Below are 23,796 nucleotides of genomic sequence, written 5' to 3'. Positions count from 1 at the left end.
TGAATCATCCAGCATCAACATCCTGGGGATTACCAGGCAAGAATATAGAAACAAATTGTAAGAGTTTTTACACGTCCATAGAAAGGAAGTAGCAGAGCCAGGAGAAATGAGGATATGGAAAACACACTGAATAAATATCTTGTGTCTGTCTTCACAGTAGAAGGTGCAACTTACATACTAGAAACCGGAGGTAACCTACGGGATCAGAAGAGTATAATCTTGGGTTTGGGTGGCACAGTGGTTAGCACTGCTGCCTCACAGCACCAGGGAACCTACTTCAATTCTGATCTCGGGTGACTGTGCGGAGTTTGCACTTTCTCCCCGTGCCTGCGTGGGTTTCCTCCGGGTGCTCCGGTTTCCTCCCAACGTCCAAAGATGTGCAGGTTAGGTGGATTGACCATGATAAATTGCCCCTTAGTGTCCAGGTTAGATGGGGACAGGGTGGAGGCATGGATTTAAGTACGGTGCTCTTTCCAAAGGACGGTGCAGACTCGATGGGCTGAATGGCCTCCTTCTGCAACGTAAATTCTACATTCTATGATGATCTGATCCACCTCAGTTTGGAATTAATGGCATCAACTAGTTCCTGAAGGTTTGACACTTTTCTTATGTTGTAATTGTACGGGGGCTGAATGATTTGAGCTCAGCTGAGGGTCTAGGTCACGCTGTTTTATCTTCAGCTAGGACCTTGAGCTCCGATTTGTCAACTTTAAGGTTTCATCCCTTTCATTGAATCCATGGCCAGAAATAGAAGGTAACCTCGGGCCAACCAGAGTGAGTAAACCAAGATAATTAAAATCAGCAGAGAAACATAAGGACTAAAATCTGCCAAATCACCAGGACCTCCGAGGGTTCTGAAAGAGAGAGCTGCGGTGAGGATGGACACACTGGCTGTGACTTTCCAAAATTCCACAGATGCTGGAATGCTCCCAGCAGATTGTAAGTCAGCAAATGTAACGCTGATATTCAAGAAAGGCGGGAAAGTGAAAGAGGGAATCACAGGCCAATTAACCTGACATCGGTCATTGGGAAAGTGCTGGAATCTATTACTAAGAAAGTATTAACAATGCACTAAGAAAAGCAGAGTAATAATAATAATCTTTATTGCCACAAGTAGGCTTACATGAACACTGAAATGAAGTTTCTGTGAAAATCCCCTAGTCGCCACACTACAACATCTGTTCGGGTGCATAGGAGAATTCAGAATGTCCAATTCACCTAACAAGCACGTCTTTCAGGACTTGTGGGATGAAACTGAAGCACCCGGAGGAAACCCACACAGACACGGGGAGAACATGCGGACTCCGCACAGACAGTGACACAAGCGGGAATCGAACCTGGGATCCTGGCGCTGTGAAGTAATAATGCTAACCAATGTGCTACTGTGCCACCCCATATGATTAGAACAAGTCAGCATGGCTGTACGAAGGGGGAATTCTACCTCAGCCCTCTCCCCTGCCCCTCTCGGTAACTCCGCCTTTTGAATCTGCCTACCCTGCACATCTTTGGACACTAAGGGGCATTTTGGCATGGCCAATCCACCTGCTTGACAAATTGATTAGAATTTTTTGAGGTTTTAGGGTGGACAAAGGGGTATCACTGGATGTAGTACACTTGGATTTCCAAATGGCATTCCATAGGGAGCTACGGAAAAGGCTAATTACAGGATGAGAGCTCATGGAGTTTGGGTGGGGGGTGGCGGGGGAGGTAATATCGTAGCATATATAGAGGATTGGTTAATGAACAGGAAGAAGACAGTGAAGATAAACAGGATGTTTCCAATTTGGCCGGCTGCATCTAGAGGAGTGCCACAATGATCAGTGCTGGCACCTCAGCTATTTACAATCTATATTAATGAATTAGAAAAAAACCCAGAGAGTAATGTTCCTAAGTTTGCCAATAATACAAAGCTGGTCGAAATGCAAGCTGTGTGACACCTCAAAGATGCTACAAGGTGTAGTCTGGTTAAGTGGCCAACAAGATGGGAGATGGAGTATAACGTGAGGAAGTGTAAGGTTGTTCACCTCACTCACTCTAAGAATAGAAAAACAAAATATTTTTAAAAAGGAGTTAAACAGGCCCTTCAGCCCTCCAAGCCTGTACCAGTCATGATACCAACCTTTTGCCAAAAACCCTCAGCACTTCCTTGTGCCGTATCTCTCTATACCCATCCTATCCTTGTGTTTGTCAAGATGCGTTTTGAACCCTGTTAATGTATCTGCTTCCACAACCTCCCCTGGTAACGCATTCCACGCACTAACCACCCTCTGCGTACAAAGCCTGCCCCGCACATCCCATCTAAACTTTGCCCCACGGGCCTTAAATCTATGCCCACTGGTGACTGACCCTCCATCCTGGGAAAGAGTGCCTGTCCATCCACTCTATCCATGTCCCTCATAATCTTGTACACCTCTATCAGGTCGCCCCTCAACCTCCGTCTTTCTGATGAAAACAGTCCGAGTCTATTCAGTCTCTCCACATTGCTAACACCCTCCAGACCAGGCAACATCCTGGTAAACCTCCTCTGCACCCTCTCCAAAGCCCCCACATCCTTCTGGTAGTGTGGCGACCAGAACTGTGCGCAATATTTCAAGTGCGGCCTTACCAAGGTTCAATACAACTGTAGCATGACTTGCCAATTTTTATACTCGATGCCCCGTCCAATGAAGGCAAGCATTCTGTATGCTTTCATGACTACCTTGTCCACTTGTGTTGCCACCTTCGAATGCTGATGTTCGGAGACACATGGGATATACTCTCACAAGGAACACACAATGTTAGCATACAGGTGCAGCAAGCAAGTGGAGAGCAAATGGACTTTATTGGAAGGGGATTGGTGTACAAAAATAAAGAAGTCTTGCTATAATTGTCTGGACAGTTTCTGATACCACACACGTGCATTTCCCATCTCCTTAAGGAAGGATACAGGTGCATGGGAGACAATACAGTGAATGTTCACTAGATTGGTTCCTTGGATGAAAGGATGAGAAGTTGAGTAAATAAGGAGAGACAGTGGAGCAATGGCATTGCCGCTGGACTAGTGACCCAGAGTCACGCTGCGGGGACCCAGGTTCAAATCCCACCATGGCAGATGGTGAAATTTGAATTTAATAAAGATCTGCAATTAAAAGGTGACCATGAAACCATTGCCGATTGTCGTAAAAAACCATCTGGTTCACGAATGCCCTTTAGGGAAGGAAATCTACCATCCTTACCTGGTCTGACCTACATGCGACTCCAGTTCCACAGCAATGTGATTGACTCTTAAATGCCCTCAGGGATGGGCAATAAATGCTGGCACAGTGACACCCACATCCCATGAACGATTTTTTTAAGATTCAAGATTATTGAAGAGGTTTGATAGGGTAGACTCTGATGTTTCTGCTCACTGGGGAAACAAGCTCAATGTCAGGATCAGGGGCCAATCATTTAGCACTGAGAGGTGGTGAAAATTCTTCACTCAAAGACCTTTGGAATTCTCTATCCCAGAGGATTGTGGATACACCATTATTGTCTTTATTTAACACTGGGATAGACAGATTCCTGGGCCCAATCATCTTCAGCTGCTTCATCAATGACCTTTCTTCCATCATAAGGTCAGAAGTGGGGATGTTCGCTGATGACTGCACAATGCTCACCACCATTCACTACTCTTCAGATATTGAAGCAGTCCCTGTCCAAATGCAGCAATACCTGGGCTTGGGCTGACAAGTGGCAAGTAACATTCGTGCCACACAGGTGCCAGGCAATGACCATCTCCAACAAGATAGAATCTAACTGTCGACCCTTGACATTCAATAGCATTATCATTACTATCAACATTCTGGGGGGATACTATTGACCAGAAACTTAACTGGACTAACCATATAAATACTGTGGCTACAAGGGCAGGTCAGAGGCTAGGAATCCTACGGTGAGTAACTCACCTCCTGACTCCCAAAAGCTTATCCACCACCTACAAGGTACAAGTGAGGAGTGTAATGGAATACTCTCCATTTGCCTGGATGAGTGCAGCTCCAACACTGAAGAAACTCAACACCATCCACAAACATTCAAACCCTCCACCACCGATGAACAGTAGCAGCCGTGTGTACCATCTACAAGATGCACTGCAGGAACTCACCAAGGTTCCTCAGACAACACCTTCCAAACCTACGACCTCTACCATTTGGAAGGGCAAGAGCAGCAGATACCTGGGAAACCCACCACCTGGAGGTCCCCCTCCAAGTCATTCACTATCCTGACTTGGAACAATATCGCTGTTCCTCATTATCACTGGGCTGAAATGCTGGAACTCCCTCCCTAACAGAACTGGGGGTGTACCACATGGATTGCAGAGGTGCAAGAAGGCCGCTCACCGCCATCTCTCAAGGATTATTAAACATGGGTAATAACTATTGCGCTGGCTAGCAATGGCTGCATCATACGAATAAAAAAAAATATAGTTTTGGTCTCTCAGGGAATCAAGGGATATGGGGAGCGCACAGGAACGTGGAGTTGAAGCCAAAGATAGCCAACTTCATATTGAATGGTGGAGCAGGCGTGACGGGCTGTATGGTCACGTCCTGCTACTACTTCCTATTCACTCATTCCTAGCACTGGGCTTCTGGATAGTGGTCTGGAGTAAGGGAACATTAATCAATTTTGGATTGGATTGGAATCCAGATACTCTAAAGCCAGTGACATTGAATGTGAGAACTTCTCTATCTGCATGTCACTGCTACTCTTGCCTTCTGCAGCGGAGCCACTGGGGAGGCTTCTGTGGGCGCCCTCCATCTCTGCCTCCCAAACAGATTGAATTGGAATACTTACTGAGATTCCCGTGGCTATGCTTGTTCGGGAAGACTCGTTTGGGGAGGAACAGACTGTGATAATGAGCATCCTTGTACAGGTTCAAACGTGTCCTCTCTGGTGGTTTTTGAGTGGACTGATCAAGCTGTTCCAAAGTTTATTCTGCTTCTCGTGGGCATCAGTTTCAATATCTTGCAAGTTTACAATGCTGACTGAAGGGTTGTTCACTGGTGGCGGGAGAGGGTACGGAGCCTTCCAGAGTGAGATGTTCTTGTTACCTTGAGTCTTTTGCAACTATTATTGCTCCTGATATGCAAGTCCGGTCATTTGGATTCTTTTAGCAGCTGTTACTGCACATTCTCTGGCAGGAAGGTTACTTGGAGAGCGGCCAAGCTTATGAAGAGACCATGAAAAATGTAACCACTTTTACATAGTAGGTGACACCAACCATAGATTTGCATCGTTTGACCATATCTTGGATTTCATGGGATGAACTGTTCCGTTGAAGGCTTTGCAGTTTTGCTTTTACTTGTTTTAACTTTGCAAGCTGAATGGGTTTAGCTCTGTTGAGGATCTCTGTGATGCTGTTTTATCTTCAGCCAGTTGGTCAACTTTAAAGCTTCATCCCTTTCTTTGAATCCCTCCCTAGCCACTCTCCTCTGTGATACAGTCTACTGTATCGACTGGTGTAAGAATCACAGAAAAGTCGACCCCATGACTTCTGACTGAAAAAAAGCACGATTCTTCAAACGCTTTGGGCGCAATTCAGTGAGTTAAAGTTGGCTGAATGTCAGGTTTGGTGGGGTGTTTCTCGGTGTCTGTAGGGTCGAAAAAGACCCCGCTATTCAACGGCACTTTGTTGGGTTTTTTGGCCTCGGCGAGGAATTCCCCGTTTAGTCGACAGGGCTAAAGAGTTGGCTTTAAAGCAGACCAGCACCACGGTTCAATTCCCGTACCAGCCTCCCCGAACAGGCGCCGGAATGTGGCGACTAGGGGCTTTTCACAGTAACTTCATTGAAGCCTACTTGTGACAATAAGCAATTTTCATTTTCATTTCATTTAAGTGATTTCTTGCATTGGTGAGCTGATCTCTCCAATACAGGAAGACTACTCATGGATCAGGTTCCATTTTAAAAGCAGCCCCAATCTTTCAAACCCCCCCCCCCCCCTCCTCAGGACACTGCCATTTCACCCAACTTGCCTCTTGTGCGGTCCTCGAGCCCCTCTCACCCCGCCTCTTATGGGCAAGGCCCCCTCCAGGCCTGACAGCCCAGCACCCTGGCAGTGCCCCTGCCAGTCTGACAGAGCCACCCTAGCAGTCCACAGTGCCTGGACAGCAGTGACAAGGTGCTACTCTGCCCCCCCTCACCTGGGAGGTCTCAACTCACCAATGAGACCGCCCCCCCTCCCCCCCACCCCCGAGGTGCTATCACGACAGGTTCACGAGTTTGTGAACAAGTAGCAAATGGCGCCCGGTTGAAGTCTCGCTGGCGAACCAATGAATCCCAGGCCCCGGGTGAAATGGGCGAGCACATATTTAACTGTGCCCAATGGCTCGACTTGGTCGGTGCGTGGAATGGGCCTCTTCTGCATTGTATTTTCTGTGATTCTGTGAATGGCTCATTTAAATATGCGCACCTGGATCTTGCCCAGCGAGAGCGAGATCCAGGTAGTGACGCCTCGCGAGATTCAACTGAATCTCACGGGACGATTTGAGCGTTGCGAATCTCGATGGAGGCCTCTCGCAATTCAACAGCCTCGTCCTGGCATTAAGTCGGGTGTGACGAGGCCACTGAACCGTGGCCCTTGTGTAAAAATGGATTCTAGTTTTTCAGGGATCAAACTGTTGTGATTATTGGCTATTTACCAGTATTTATTATGGTTCATTTATTTAATGGAATGTGTGGGAATTATTCGGTTTTCCTTCTGTCAATTCTCCAACAATTTCACAAAAGATAAAACTAATTTGGACCATGTGATGCTTTCAAGGATGAATAGCAAGTATGCAGCTCAATTCAAACTACTGAAAAAAGTGGCAGAATGGGTTAAGGAGCATTGGTAAAAGGGTTGTGTTACCAACTGGGAGCCATCCTAATCCACACTTTCAGAAATGTGATAAACAATGGTATTCCAGGATTCAGTCAGAGCTGGATGGTACACGAGATTCATGAAAAGGCATAACTTATTAGCCTGTCAGAAAATGAAAATTTCACAGCACCTGTCCCGAACCCAGACATGAAGTCATCAATTTCCAGTTTTATCACACAACGTTGAGAGAAGAATGTATATCGAGTAGCTTGAATTAGAAATATGGATCAAACATCTTGACATGTCAGTAAACAAGACCGTTACCAAAATTGTTGAAAAACGGTCCTTGTTGACACATCTCGGCACGGGAAGACACGGTTCACAGTGGTTCCATCTTATATGGCGCATGGAACAAAATAAATGCTGATGGTGACATTCAAGCGAAAATCTATCCCCAAAGAGGAATATCAGGAAGCTGCCGTTGTCCATGAAGGCAGTTGCAACATATCGATCAAAGAAATGTGGAATTCGAGACTAGAGGGGGGGGGACCTGATTGATGTGCACAACAATTATGAGGGACATAGGGTAGCTAGGAAGGATCCTTTACCCTTAGTATAGGAGTCAATAACCAGGGGGCATAGATTTAAGGTAAGGGGGAGGGGATTTGAGGGTAAACCTTTTCACCCAGAGGGTGGTGAGAATCTGGAACTCGCTGCCTGAAAGGGCGGTAGAGGCGGGAACCCGCACAACATTTAAGAAGCATTCAGATGAACATTGAAACACCACAGCATACAAGGCTATGGACCAAGTGCTGGAAATTGCAATTAGGATAGGTGCTTGAAGGCCGGTGCAGACACGATGGGCCAACGGGCCTCTTTTTGTGCTGTCGACTTGACTACTGTAGAAAGACGATGCAAAGAAAAAGCTTTGCTTGCCTCAAATCCCAGCTCATCGATAACGGAGTCAGTAGTGTGAAATCGAGTAACACCGATGTGTCAGCTAGTCCCAGTAGTCTGACGAGTTTTGCTCAGTCTTTGCCTGTGTATATAAATACATCTCTCAAGGACAGTATCCGAATGATGTGGAACTATTGGATGTTGGAATGTGAGAAAGCATTCACTCAGGGCTGCACGCACACTCAGTAGCAACATTATGTCAATGGGTCGTGGACAATGTGCCACAAACTTGACCCCCAAAATTGTCAAAAAGTCATTTCTAAAATGTGGAATATCGATTGCGCTCGATGGTACCAAAGATAATTTATTGTGGAATGATGATGCCAAATTTAGTGTCATTGACAATGATGAAAGGTCCACATGATGATGTGATACACCCAGGTGACTGGGATGAATTGTTTGGTGATCTGAGTGATTTCATTGCGAAATGTTGTAGTTGATTTGTTGCAATGTTGTGTTGGCTGAAATGTTTCTAGTTTATAGGGAATTCAAATGGATAAATGCTAGATAATTAATATGGATGAATTTATTTTGTTTGAAATGTTATGAAATAAATGTTTATAATCTGAATTCTTTCATGTTGGTTTTTATTTGGTTCCTTTCAGTGAGCCTTTTCTGTTGGATTTCATTTGCACCCAAATCAAACACACGTCAACTCCTCGGAAACGTTACCCGTGTAAAAGTCGATCCCATGATTTTTGGCTGAAAATATTGGTCGAAAAAAACCGCGCGAGTCTCAACTCTTCTTCCAATTCTCATATTCCCCTTCTTTCAATCCATTACAATGCCTCAGCATTTTGAAAGTCCTGCCACCTCTCTCCTTTCCTTCAGAGATGACCTGATGTACCGTGCCTCTCCAAACATCTCGGCTTCTTCCATTGTGTTTTATTTCTTTTCCCACCGCAAATGTCTTGGGGACGGTAAGGCTACTGTGGAAATGATGGTAGATATCGCTACATCACATGCCCAGGTGCAAAACTGCATCACACGTTCATTTCCTCTCAGGAAGTTGCATTGCTGCAAATCTATGTCACCACCTGCTTCATCACTTTGTGCCCCCCCCCGCCCCCCCCCCGATGAATTGGTTGCTAAGTGCACATCCCAGCGTGTAAGTGAGTTATACACCTTGAGATTCTGTCCTGTGCTCAAGGGTTCTTAATACCTTCCCCTCCAATTTTCCCTTCAAGTCACGTGTCATCCTGACTTAGAAACCTATCCACCTAACAGCACTGAACAATACTGACCTCAGCCATTGGTTTCAAAAGAACAATTGCAGCTTGGGATCCTCTTGATAACAGAATTTTCTATCTCGAGCACAGGTGCCAGGGCTAATTGTAGCTTCACGACTGGCTCAGATAATGTGACTCTAGGGCTGAGTATGGTATGGGATCTTTTTGATCTGTGTAGTTTAGCAACTCACTGGGTACATCTTTAGTAGCATTTAAACGCTCCCTATAAACATTCCTTAATGAAGAAATCTTATGTCGTCAACATTTCACCATCACAGTTTGTCAATTAACCTATCGGATCACTCAATGTTTTCTGGAGGAAAAATTGCAACTTTCTTTTTCTCAGTCACTACATTTCTATCTTCTTTTCACAGTAACTATGTTTTTAAGTTCTGGTTTCCATATTATAAGGACATAGAGGCTCTGAAGAAGGTGCAAGAGATTTTCAAGACTGATACCAGAGCTGATGCATTATATTTATCAAGGAAGTCGGAATAGGTTGGAGTGGTATTTTTTAGATTAGAACAGTGTTTTCCATACCTCTTTCTCTACTGTGGCCCCATTTTCATGCTTCACACTTGGTGTGACCCCAGATTTAAAATTGTGTGTGTGGGGGGGGGGGGGGGGGGTGGAGAGTTGTTCAGTGGGGTGAGGATTTAAACAGCAGGAAACGGGCACAAAAAACAACCAAGGCACCTAACATTTTGCAGCGTTGGTTGGTGTCAGTGATCGGGCCTCAGAGCTCATTGGTTTAGGCCATGCCCGCAGGCAAAATAAATCATGTGCATTTGAGAGGGCCTCGCATCCAGTCCCAGGATGGTCAAACCCCAGTCTCTGCTCCACGGCCACATTGGTGCTGAAGGGATCACAGCCCCAATTGCTGCACACAATTTGGGGACCACTGCTCTCGAAAAGGGAAGACTATAGGTGAATTAATACGGATCTGTAAAACTCTGGAGGCATTTGTTCGGGTGACATTAGCAAAAAAATTTCAACCGCTCCACTATCAAAGGTGGGATGAAGGTAACTTGTTTTTGTTTTTTTAGGCAGCGAGAGGTTATGATCTGGACGTTATCGCCTGAAAGTGGTGGAGGCTGGTTCAGTCACGGCTTCGAAAAGGAAATTAGGTCAGTACTTAAAAGGAAAACATGTACACATCCACGGGGAGAGGATAGGTGGTGACTAGTTGTATTGCTATTGAAGACAACCAGCACGTTTTAGACAGGCAAAAATGCCTCCTTCTGGGGCAGCACGATGGCGCAGTGCTGCCTCATGACACCGAGGTCCCAGGCACGATCCCGGCTCTGCGTCACTGTCCGTGTGGAGTTTGCACATTCTCCCCATGTCTGCGTGGGTTTCACCCCCACAACCTAAAGATGTGCAGGCTAGGTGGATTGGCCACGCTAAATTGCCCCTTAATTGGAAAAAAATGAATTGGGTACTCCAAAAATTTTTTTTATTTTTTAAATGCCTCCTTCTCTTGTAGGCTTCTGTGAAGATGTCAACTAACTGTTGTCGAGGATTCTTCTGAGTGAGCACTAATTTGTGCATCATCAACATACCATAGTTCTATTATACAAGTTGTTGCTGGCTTGGTTTTGGCCTTCAGCTGGTTGAAGAATTTACCCTCAGTTAATAATATAAGTTATTACCATACCTGAAAGAAAAGGGCCCATCAGTAGTAAGTTACTCCAAGGAAGATTGAGAATAGTACTGATGCAATGGCACACCGCTGAATGAGACATGCCCTGAACACCAGGAAGACCAAAGTCCTCTACCATCCTAACCTAAATGTATCAAATGCAATACCTTAATTGAGATTCATGGTGAAGTGCTTGAAAATGTCCCTCACTTCCCATATCTTGGAAGCTATCTATCCCAAAAAATGTTACATTGATGAAGTACATCACCAAATCCAATGTGCCAAGTCACCCTGTAGTAAATTACGTTCCCAGGTTTTCAAGAATTGTGATATCAGACCTTACTCTAAACTCAAAGCTTATTGGGTAGTGGTTCTACCCAGGCTTCCCTATGGTGCTAAAGTTTGAAAACTTATTGATACTGTATAAATATCCTCGAGAACAACATCATCAATGCTGTCTTAGAAGGATTTTGTGAAACCAGACTACCAATGGGGGAAAGGAGGGGAGGGGAGGGGGGGGGGGTGCAGACAGAGGGAACACATGTAAAAATCTCTGTAAATAAGAAGCGACTCTATATGTAAATACCAGCTGCACCATAGATTGAGCTGCTACGCTGTAAAAACTGAAAAATGCCAATAAAAATATATTCTTAAAAAAAGATCTTGTGAAGCAAATGGGACGCCAAGAACACAAACATGAGAAATCTCCGAGGCACAGACATGCCAAGTACAGAGGCCAGGGTAATCTCACATCCGCTGAGGTGGATGAAACATGTTGTCAGAATGACTGGCTCAAGTGCCCGCCCAAACATGTGCTCTACTCAGAGCTACACCAGGGAGTCCATTCACACGGGAGCCAATAGAAATGTTTTAAAGACAATTGCAAAATCTCAATGAGGTCTGCTTGATGAACATCAACATGTGGGAAACAGATGCCCAATCAAGACCAAAATGGCTATTCATCATGAAGACCTTCCAAACAAGAACAGCCATTGAGAGAGAACTTTGGGATAGGTGGAAAGAGAGGGCAGCTGCTCAAGCCAATAATCCATCCTCACCTCAATCGGCCGACAACTGAGGTCCTTACTGTAGGACAGCCTAGCCTGCAAAGAATCATCCTCCACACCAAGGATTTCCGATAGATAGATCGACCCCCTTTTGTGCTGCAAGTATTAACTGAGTTTGATTGTGGAGGAGACAAAATTAGGGGTCATAAATATAAAATGGGAATTCAGGAGAAACTTCTTTATCCAGAGTAGTGAGAATGTGGTGCTCAATGCCACAAGGAACAGTCGAGGCAAATGACGGCACGATGGCACAGTGGTTAGCACTGCTGCTTCACAGCGCCCAGGGACCCAAGTTTAATTCCAGCTTGGGTGACTGTGCGGAGTCTGCACATTCTCCCCGTGTCTGCGTGGGATTCTTCCAGGTGCTCCTGTTTCCTCCCACAGTCCAAATAAGTGCAGGTTAGGTGGGTTGGCCATGACAGATTGTCCCTTACTGTCCAAAAAAGGTTGTGTGGGGTTACGGGGTTGGGGTAGGGTGTTCTTTCAGAGGGTCGGTGCAGATTCAATGGGCCAAATGGCCTCCTTCTGCACTGTAGGGATTCTCTGATGACATTGATGTGCTTAAGGCAAAGTAACACAATCGCATGAGGGATAAAATAACAGAAGGCCACATTGATAGGGTGAGATAGAGGGGCGGGAGGAGGTTCATGTGGAGCTTAAACACTGGCATAGATCAGTTGGACTGAATGACTAGTCTCTGTAAGCTGAATTCAATAATTTTAATAATTTAAAACAGAAATATTAAAAATCACACAATCTATTTATACACATATTGTGCCTTTGAAACTTCACAGGGACACAAAGACACCAAGCCGAAGGAAGTGTGGTTTGGAAGGGTACCTGAGCCACCAAGGGAGTTACCACCAACAGTGTGACAAAGGGCAGGGGTGGGGGTGATACACAAGAAACCAAGGTTAGAGGAAAGAAGTTCAGCTACCCAATTTCATGCAAACCAGCATAAAAGATTGTGAAATTTCAAGAGTGGGTGACTTTTAGCACAATGTGTTTCCTGATCTATTGACATCGATTTAGAATTGTGCTAGAAATGATCTCACCCCACTACCCATGACCTCAATATGTATTGGCGAGGGTGGCACTGCCAATTGTGGCCATTTGATGGGGTCTGTTCTGAATTAAAAGTTAAGGCTTTCTTTAGGCATCAAGGCATTTCTTTTTTAAAAAGTTTTCAAATATTAAATATTTAATTAATGCAGAAACTGTACTTTGCTCCTGTAAATGATTTAGTTTAGTTTTTAAAAATAATCATTTTAATTATGCAAAATCGGCTTTATTTTGCTACTGGTCCAAACACTGATTATACATGCATATTTTTGTGGATAAACCCATCCTCAGCTGTGTTAACAAAAGTGCACCAGGTTACTGTTCTCAGACCCGTCCACAGGCATTGTTAAATTCCAGGTGCCCAATTGCGCTGGTTCAGGTGGATTCTAAGCTTCTGATTGTGCAACTGACTTCACCTCAATTAGCGCCAAAATTGCCGATTGCCTCGAACGCGGAATTAATAACCTAGAATCTGGGGCTGAAGGGAATTGTCGGCCATGAGCTGAGATTTGAGGTACAAAATGCTGCATTGAGAGGGACCAGGAGGAGCCAATGTTGGTCAGTGAAAATTGGGCTGAATTGCAAGTGGACATGTTTACAAATAGAATACAAGCAGTAGGTATTTCACAATGACACAATTGAATTGACACACTGATGTCTCTCATTGCCTTCTTAAAAAAAATGTTCCCTTCAACATGTTTCAACTGGATAAGTTTCAAACTCAATTGGGGAGCATTAACCACATCGCTGCATTCGGAGCACGTGCAGTTTGCAAACTTCCCCAACCTGTACATCAACTCAACAGCTGGGGAAGTTCTATGACCACTGCATCCCCCCCCCCCCCCCCCTTTCTCCTCTGAACCATTTTTGAGGTTTAATTGATTTCCCCCCCTCTGCAAGTTTGCAACTTAACAAACTGCCTAATGGAGACACTTCTGAGCGATTAATGAGGCGGTGGATGGAAATTAATATTTATCGTGCCTGGAATCTCACTGACAGTATTCAATAGAATCAACTTTATATTTCTGATGCATGCGAGGAAAACCTATTGGGAGAGTACGCAAAGGCAGCCTGTGATTTTCCATCTATTAGTTTTGCCACCTTGCCACCCATCCAAAAGACATACAAAGGCTGATGCACCCTGTATTCCTCCAATATTGCTTGGAGCCCTTCCTCCAACTACAGTGGTTCAGTGTGCTGCATAAACATTTATAATCGTAATAGACATCAGAACCATCCTTCTCAAGACTCCCTACCCCATCACATTCCAGAACCCCTATACACCTGGATTGCACTTGCAGTACTCAGTGATCATAAAATCAGCCCCGTTCCCCACCAATGTTTGCAAGACAACGAGGACTCCATCTCTAATTATCGCTGATTGTGGTGCTCCAGTGATTCCAAATCCTGTCTGAAATTTCCTCGGCCCCGGGCCCCTTCAAGAACGGTACCACTATTGCTTCACAGCGCATCCGAGGTTCGATTCCCGGCTTGGGTCACTGCCTGTGTGGAGTCTGCACGTTCTCCACGTGTCTGCGTGGGTTTCCTCCGTGTGCTCCGGTTTCCTCCCACAAGTTCTGAAAGACGTGCTTGTGAGGTGAATTGGACATTCTGAACTCTCCCTCTGTGTACCCGAACAGGCGCCGGAATGTGGCGACTCGGGGCTTTTCACAGTAACTTCATTGCAGTGTTAATGTAAGCCTACTTGTGACAATAAAGATTATTAAAATAGGGATGCTCGAGAGACCAGAATGAGAATATGGGCGCGATTCTCCCAAAAGGGAACAAAGTCCCCGAGCGAGCGTGTTTAGCCATGTGTTTCCCGGCTCTCGCAATGCAAAGGGGCCTGAACGGGGAACAGCCGCCTATAGCCCCGGTTTGTACAATGGGGAGCTCCGCTTACCACAACTCCCCATTGCAGCGAGAGATTGTAATGCAACTTCGAGATTGTGTCCTGATCTCGGAGGTCCCTGAAACAATCCGCGACCCCCCCTGCCCCGGATAACCACCCATGTCGGGCAACGCCGGCCCGATGGCGCGCACGTACAAAATGCCAGTTTTGGGACTTGTGTCACCCAGGTGACACTGCCAAGGTACCCAGTGGCACCAGCAGTGCCAGGGCACCACCCTGCCCAAAGGGCATGAAGCTGAGGGCCTCCGATCCTCTTGGGAGACCCCGAGTGCCATTCCGTCTGGTTTCCATTTGTGGGGACAAGCGCTGAATGGCGCTCACCAGAGGTCTTTCAGGTGAAGAGGATGAATCCCAAAGCCTCAGGTACCTCGGAAATCTGCACATTAGAGTCAAACTAGCGGTCTCGCTCTAATATACAGATTTGCTAAAATGTGATCCCGCCCATTGTGGACGGGATTCACATCGCAACGTCTAGCGAGATTGCGTTGGATCCTGCAAGGCGTTGCTTGCGAGCCAGGTAGAGCCCGGGAGTGGAGTCTCCCGGCTTTCCACGACTACGCTGCGCCGCAGCGAGCTGCCTTTCCAGCACAGCATGACCGTTGGATCATGCCCGATATCTTAGTGGCTTGTGAAGATCATTGAGCAGAGCGGTGATGGATGAACAGAACTTGGCCAAAGTTACAGTAAGGGCAAGTGTTTAGGATGACCAAGTTTAGGAAATGTAGGCGGGCAGGAAGGTGTTGGAATAGTCAAATTTGGAAGTAACAAACATATAAAGAAGGGTTCGAACGGTAGATGAGCTGAGGCAGGGGGACGTTATGAAGGCAGAAATATGTTGGTCTTAGTATCGACAAGGAAACATGATTGCAAGCTCATCTCAAGGTCAAATTTGACAGCAAGGTTGTGAACCCGTCTGGTTCCGCCTCAGATCGTTGCCAGGGACAGAGATAGAGTTGGTAGCAGGGGCCAAAAACAATGCAGTCAGTCTTCCCCATATTTAGTCAGAGTAAATTTCTGCTCATCCAATACTGGATGTTAAATAAGCAGTCTGATAATTAGGGAAAGGGGCAGGCGGGGTCGAGGGAGGTGGCAGTGAAGTGTGAAAACTAACACTGTGAACAGCAGAACCAGAGCACACTGCCCACATTAGAAAGAAGATGAACCTGCTGAAACCATAGTGAGTGAATGGTCAATTCATGGAACAGGTCCCTTTGAGACCGTTCATCCAAATGGAAAGTAGGTAGATTTTGAGATCCAGTGTACGGATAATTTGAGACACGACGACAATGGCATGTTTGGGAGGAACAGGTGACTTTGGACCGCAGGTTCCCAAAGCTCCCACCACGGAGGGTTTTCCTCACCTCATGTCTGGGTCTGTTGTAGACTTATCGATCGAGATTAATTGCTGTGATTTTTATCGCAATCATTACTGTCGCGTGAGGCGATGGCCAGGATCGTAGACAGTCAACCAGATGGACCTTGATCTTTTAAAAATCAATTTAACTGTTCTTTAGTTTTGACCGTATCAATTTGGTTCAGAGTACAACACTCAGGGTCTTAAAATGCACTCATCGGCCATTAGAACTGAGACATCCAACAATGAAAAAGCTTTGGAAAGGGGATTTAAGGTACACATTCTTTCACAAGAGGAATTAAGCCAGCTGATAACTGGGATAATCCTCAAATCGCTTAATATTCAATGTTCAAATATAAAACAAAGCACCCTTTCCATGCCAGTTAACGAGCAGAGTTTGCGACATGGAGGGGCACTCTGTAACTCACGCTTTAGCTGGCCTGAGAAAGAGTTTTTATGTGAGGGGAACGGGCAAGCGTCATCCCATTGAATCTGAAGGAAGGTGACTTGATCCGGCTACACTATGTTTAGTGATTAAATAACCCACACTATACTTCTGAAGTGAAGCTACGATTGCATTGTGGGAAATAGCAGCCAATTTGCAGTGACATTTTCCACTAACAGCGATGTGACAATGAGCAGATAATTTAGCGATGCCGACTCAGGGATAAATAGTAGGCAGGCAGCCGGAGAGAGCTCCCCTACCGTTCTTCAAAATAGTGCTGCAGGATCTTTTGCTTGCATCCGCGTTGGAAGATAGGAGCCTCAGTTTATCATACGATTGGCAGCAGCTTCCTCAGTACCGCAAGTCCCGAGAGTGGGGCTTGAAGCCACTGACACAGGGGTGAGATTTCAACACCGCAGGCAATCAACACCTCTGCCAACTGTTCACACGCACTGCTGGAGTGTGTTCAAAATAGTAACCTTCCAGACAGAAACACCAATTTCGGACAAGAGCTACACATTTCACAGACATGCTCCATCCGCCATCATGTTGAGTTTATTAATCGTCATTAAATCCAAATTAGCTGGAGGAGCGGTCTGGCTCATTGATTAATCCTCCTGCCACCACAATGCTGGCATCTAGAAATGTTTTCTCTGCTTTAGTTCAATGCGCCAGAAAGAAAGCCTGGTGGGCAGGGGGTGGCTGGTGGAATGGTGCAGGAACTACAATAAATATCCGATCGACTTACAATTGGATCGCAATCTCCTGAAACAGACTTTATTTGGGGCCAATGCCTACACGCTCAATCCTCTGAGGTTTGTGCGTTTTCTTTCACTGCCTCGCACATGTAAAAAGTTTCAGCCACAGCCTAACGCCAGTTTCAGGATAATGTCCTTCTTCCCAGTCTCACTCTGCCCCATTTACACGGATCGCACCAGTCTAGCTTAAAAAGACACGGCCAAGATAACTGCTGCCCAGTGCAGTTCACAGCCAGCTAGCCGGGCAATCACCGACGACTGTGCTTCTCTCAAGTCAAAGCATCTTTTCATTATTACTTAAAAAGACCGCTCCTCCCTGCCTCAGCAAACGGCAGCTGAACTCACGGCTATCCATCTACACTGAGCATGGCTTTGCAGACCCAAAACTTCTTGTTTATCATTCATTTGCCAACAACTGGAGACAACACTGCGCAATATACCACAGGCTTCAACAAAGTGATATTGTTTCATAGATACTGAAATTGTCCATGTTGGGCTGTGGGTCCCACAGGAGCCTTCCTTAAATTTTGATGAAGAGACATTGATTTGAAACACTAACCCCGGTTTCTCTCTTTCTCCACAGATGCTACCAGGGCTGCTGAGTATTTCCAGCAATCTGTTTTTATCTCAGATTTCCAGCATCTGCGGTATTTGGCCTTTATTTCACAGGAACCATTAGTGCCCAGGGACTGTCTCAATGGCAGAGTACAGACCCAGGTCAGAGGAGCTGGGTCCTTGCATGTCAAAGCTGGGTTATAGGTCCACAGGGGGCTGGATACATTTTGGGATACAGGGTCCCACGAGGGCCATCTCCAGATGGGGTACTGGTCCAATTGGAGCTGGAAGTTTTAAAATACTTTGCCAAAATAACCATTTCTCTCGCGCCAAATCTCACACGGAGCGGTGGCTATTCGACCACAGAGGGGATCACTGCTGAGCTTGGTCCTGTTCTAATTCACAGGGGATTTCCAGCAGGGATCAGGGACCAGGAAGAAGGATGGGACATGGAGGACTGTTTAGCAGACTCCTTGCTTGACCTGCTGACACCAGCTTGCTCACAGACTGGGGAGAACGCCTCAGGGTCTTTCAACCAGAATGGATTCTTGACCCATTGATCCAAGGAAAGAGCCGTTCACCATGCACACTGCTTGCTGTTGCATTATCTCCACATATATTCATCAAGTCATACTCTGTAAGGGAGACAATGACGAGTTGGCTTGCTTGCCCGAGAATGTGCAGTGCTCAATCTCCACATTATTGTTCAGGAAAACGGGAGTACAAATATGAAACCCTGGCACTGCCATTTGGGAAAAGAAAAGCTTTTCCGTGAAACACCAGTCTGTCCTTCTTGGCACCACAGACCTGCCTTAACTCTGCCTCCTACCTATTCCGAGTCGCTCAGCAACATTCAAGAGTGTGTGTGTATATGTGCATGGGGGTGGACGCAGAGTTATTTACAAAGTAATTACCCTTCAGGCAATTTTGGAAGATGAATGAGTCCCTGAACAGCGTGGTTTTATTCTCCAGTTCAGTGAAGAGTGTAGCGTCGCATTTCGGAAAGAACAGCAGTGGGGGGCTTTCAATTTAACATCCCCACCAATAATCTGTCACATTTTCTTTCAATTGAATTAATTTTGATGCCCCACGATGGAAGGGATGTTCTTGTTAGGGATGGAACACTTTTTTTGAAACTATTAGCAGCAAGCACTCTCAAGTCAGATATACTGTGGCCTAGTTACAGAATAAAGTGGCCTAAAAAGTTAGATACAATGTGTATTAGTTACATTCCCTCAATTATGTCCCCCAAGTACTTTCAGCACAGGATACAGAGTAAAACTCCCTGCACCTTGTTCCCACCAAACACTCCCAAGACAGGTATAGCACTGGGTTAGATACAGAGTAAAGCTCCCTCTGCACTGTCCCCATCAAACACTCCCAAGACAGGTACAGCACGGGGTTAGATACAGACTAAAGCTCCCTCTACACTGTCCCCATCAAACACTCCCAGGACAGGTACAGCACTGGTTTAGATACAGAGTAAAGCTCCCTCTACACTGTCTCCATCAAACACTCCCAGGATAGGTACAGCACTGGTTTAGATACAGAGTAAAGCTCCCTCCACACTGTCTCCATCAAACACTCCCAAGACAGGTACAGCACTGGGTTAGATACAGAGTAAAGCTCCCTCTACACTGTCTCCATCAAACACTCCCAGGATAGGTACAGCACTGGTTTAGATACAGAGTAAAGCTCCCTCTACACTGTCCCTATCAAACACTCCCAGGACAGGTACAGCACGAGGTAAGATAGGGGTTAGATACAGAGTAAAGCTCCCTCTACACTGCCCCCATCAAACACTCCCAGGACAGGTACAGCACGGGGTTAGATACAGAGTAAAGCTCCTTCTACACTGTCCCCATCAAACACTCCCAGGACAGGTACAGCACAGGGTTAGATACAGAGTAAAGCTCCCTCTGCACTGTCCCCATCAAATACCCCCAGGACAGGCACAGCACAGGGTTAGATACAAAGTAAAGCTCCCTCTACACTGTCCCCGTCAAACACTCCCAGGACAGGTACAGCACAGGGTTAGATATAAAAGTTCCCCTGTACTCTGCTGCATCAAACACTCCCAGGACAGGTATGTCAAAGACTAGAAACAAAGTAAACCTTTACACTATCATAACTTGTTCCAGCCCCTTACTGCAAGATGATCACGCGTTTTTCCATTTTCCAGCCAGCCTCTGACTTTGCTGCTCAAGATGAAGAAATTGGTGCTGACTGAGGGTGTTTTTTATGATGTGCACTCATGCCTAATGAGTCGCCCAAACCCATTCCACAGCCAACCCTTAAGAGCGAGCAGAGACTTTGATCCCACGAATCTGATTTGCGATACAAACACAGTCCCTTGTGGGAAAGACCATGCCAGTTTTGAAGTGTTTCCAAAGTGCAGAAATTGGCAGGACCCATCAAATGGCAAGAGACCATTCCCATCCGATCAGAGCCTTTCCACTCTTCTTCGGAATTCTTTTACTCCTTGCACTTAAAAATTAAACAAACAAATGAATTTCAGGTCTGGCCGACCTGACCGGGCACTTCTGGCACTGGTGACGTTGCAGCTTGTGAAAGCTCCATGTGAATCTGTGTGATGTGGTTAATCCTCTCCCTCAGATGATTCTACCTCTGCCTCTTCAAGCCACTTGATAAACTTCTGGAGCTGAAGGACAAAGGAGCCAGTTAGCAAATGTGAACATGCAAAAATCTACACAGCATCAAACCCACCCTGATTCCCAAAGAGGAGTCATATTCGAACTCGGATTCTCTGCACACACAGGCTGCCAGACCTGCTGGGTTTTTCCAGCACTTGTGCTTTTATTTCAATCTTGGTCTGTTTGCAGGATGTTTGCCGTGCACAGCAAAGACAGCTGCCTCTGTTCAATACAATTAAACCACCCACATCAAGTCCCAGGATAAATACGTCTATTTTGCCACATATCAGTCTGCAGTTGTTATTCAGGATCAAATTGCTCATTATCTATCCGAGGCCACAACGAATTAGTGACACTAACAGATACCTTTAAGATTGCTTCAAGTCTCTGTTACAAAAAGAGAACAAGTCGGTTTTATTTCTGGCTTGTTTATGATTCCTTCTCCACCAAACAATGCCCCCCTTCTCCCTGAAGACGCAAATTCAATACCCCTATTCAACAAAGATGTGGACTCATTTCTCCATCGACTCCGAAGGTGATGACTTACTCAGGGGTAATGGGTGCAGAGATACGACGTGACTCTGGGTGAATGGTTACAGGGATACGGCCAGTGTTATGGGTGAATGGTGACTGGGATGCAGCGAGTGTCTGGGCTAATGGGTGCAGGGACACTGAGAATGTTCTGGATGAATGGGTGCAGGTATACGGAGAACATTCTGGGTGAAGGGTTAAAGGGATACTGAGAATGTTCTCGATTAATGGGTGCAGGGATACTGAGAAAGTTCTGGACTAATGGGTGCGGGGAAACTGAGAATGTTCTGGACTAATGGGTGAAGGGATACTGAGAATGTTCTAGATTAATGGATGCAGGGATACTGAGAATGTTCTGGATTAATGGGTGCAGGGATACTGAGAATGTTCTAGATTAATGAATGCAGGGATACTGAGAATGTTCTAGATTAATGGATGCAGGGATACTGAGATTGTTCTGGACTAATGGGTGCGGGGATACTGAGAATGTTCTGGACTAATGGTTGCAGGGATACTGAGAATGTTCTGGACTAATGGGTGCAGGGATACGGAGAATGTTCTAGATTAATGAGTGCAGGGATACTGAGAATTTTCTGGACTAATGGGTGCAGGGATACCGAGAATGTTCTGGACTAATGGATGCAGGGATACTGAGATTGTTCTGGACTAATGGGTGCGGGGAAACTGAGAATGTTCTGGACTAATGGGTGCAGGGATACTGAGAATGTTCTCGATTAATGGATGCAGGGATACTGAGAATGTTCTGGACTAATGGGTGCAGGGATACTGAGAATGTTCTAGACTAATGGGTGCGGGTATACTGAGAATGTTCTGGAAAAATGGGTGCAGGGCTACTGAGAATGTTCTGGACTAATGGGTGTAGGGATATTGAGAATGGTCTGGGCGAATGGTTACAGGGATACTGAGAATCTTCTGGACTAATGGATGCAGGGACACTGAGAATGTTCTGGATTAATGGGTGCAAGAATACTGAGAATGTTCTGGACTAATGGGTGCAGGGACACTGAGAATGTTCTGGATTAATGGGTGCAGGGATACTGAGAATGTTCTGGACTAATGGGTGCAGGATTACTGAGAATGTTCTAGGTGAAGGGTTAAAGGGATACTGAGAATGTTCTGGACTAATGGGTGCAGGATTACTGCAAATGTTCTGGGTGAAGGGTTAAAGGGATACCGAGAATGTTCTGGACTAATGGGTGCAGGGATACTGAGAATGTTCTAGATTAATGGATGCAGGGATACTGAGAATGTTCTGGACTAATGGCTGCAGGGATACTGAGAATGTTCTGGACTAATGGATGCAGGGACACTGAGAATGTTCTGGATTAATGGGTGCAAGGATACTGAGAACGTTCTGGACTAATGGGTGCAGGGACACTGAGAATGTTCTGGATTAATGGGTGCAGGGATACTGAGAATGTTCTGGACTAATGGGTGCAGGATTACTGAGAATGTTCTAGGTGAAGGGTTAAAGGGATACTGAGAATGTTCTGGATTAATGGGTGCAGGATTACTGCGAATGTTCTGGGTGAAGGGTTAAAGGGATACCGAGAATGTTCTGGACTAATGGGTGCAGGGATACTGAGAATGTTCTAGATTAATGGATGCAGGGATACTGAGAATGTTCTGGACTAATGACTGCAGGGATACTGAGAATGTTCTGGACTAATGGGTGCAGGAATACTGAGAATGTTCTGGACTAATGGGTGCAGGGATACTGTGAATGTTCTAGATTAATGGTTGCAGCGATACTGAGAATGTTCTGGACTAATGGTTACAGCGATACTGAGAATGTTCTGGGCGAATGGTTACGGGGATACTGAGAACGTTCTGATGTCACGGCCAAATTGCGTGTCTTCTTGATGCCTAGCAGCGTCGCCAGGATTTTCAACAGAGGAAAGCAACAGAGCCAAACCTGTTCCCATTCCCAGCTGATTGATACGCAGCTGGGCTGAGAAGATAGTAATCGGGAGTGGAAATTTCAAAAGACTGGATCTGGTCCACTGACCCGGAAAATGGCAGCGCTTTGGCTGAGATTAGCTCGAGGAGTGCTTGGGAGCGTCTGGTCAGCAGACGAGTGGATAAACTTGGTGGTGTGCCGCCTAGAACACTCTCGAATACTTTCGATATGACGTGCCAACATGTCACAAAAAATCCATAGAATCCCTACAGTGCAGGAGGCAGCCACTCGGCCTATCAAGTCTGCACCAACCAACTGACAGAGCACTCTGTCTAGGCCCACACCCCGTAACCCCGCGCATTGATCATGGCCAATCCACCTAACCTGAACATAAGGGGCAATTTAACATGGCCATGGAAAACTACACAGATCTTTCTGATCTATAGCGCAGGCAAACGCCTTAAGCGCTGCGTGTTTCACTGTCCAGCTTATATAGTAATTGTTAACAGAAAATTAGGGGTTTTCAGAGAGTGAGCGGGGGGGGGGGGGGGGGGGGGTTTGTTTTCACTAGCAGAAGGGTTGGTAACCAGAGGACACGGATAGGGGCACAGGAGAAGTTAGAAAAGTTAGGACTGTTCCCTTCGGACCATCCGAAGTTCAGAGGTGACCTAATCATGACTTTCAGGTTGTGTGCAGCCTTGAGAGAGTAGATAGAGACAATCTAATTCCTCTGAGTGGGCCAATCAGCAGAGGTCCCAGATTTAAAATCATTGTTAAAGGACCGCAAGGGAAGACGAGACGACCTGATTTCACTCAGAGAGCTGTCAGGATCTGGAATGTTTGACCTGTAAAAGGTGGTGGTTGTTGATTCCATAAATCATAGATCACAG

General features: G+C 45.9%; 1 protein-coding gene across 1 annotated transcript in view; it reads right to left on the bottom strand.

Moving 5' to 3' along the window:
• Positions 1 to 17,026: 17,026 nt before the first annotated feature.
• The window catches only part of eif2b5 (eukaryotic translation initiation factor 2B, subunit 5 epsilon), a 93,529-nt gene continuing 86,759 nt past the window's right edge, over positions 17,027 to 23,796 (bottom strand). The window contains exon 16 of the mRNA XM_072473738.1: positions 17,027 to 20,462. Within this exon, the coding sequence (XP_072329839.1) occupies positions 20,400 to 20,462 (63 nt within the window). The 3' untranslated portion in view covers positions 17,027 to 20,399. The remainder of the gene's footprint in view (positions 20,463 to 23,796) is intronic.

This window comes from Scyliorhinus torazame, chromosome 14 (assembly GCF_047496885.1).
Source record: "Scyliorhinus torazame isolate Kashiwa2021f chromosome 14, sScyTor2.1, whole genome shotgun sequence".
In the NCBI taxonomy this organism is placed as follows: Eukaryota; Metazoa; Chordata; class Chondrichthyes; order Carcharhiniformes; family Scyliorhinidae; genus Scyliorhinus; species Scyliorhinus torazame.
This window is presented reverse-complemented; position numbering and strand designations above follow the sequence as displayed.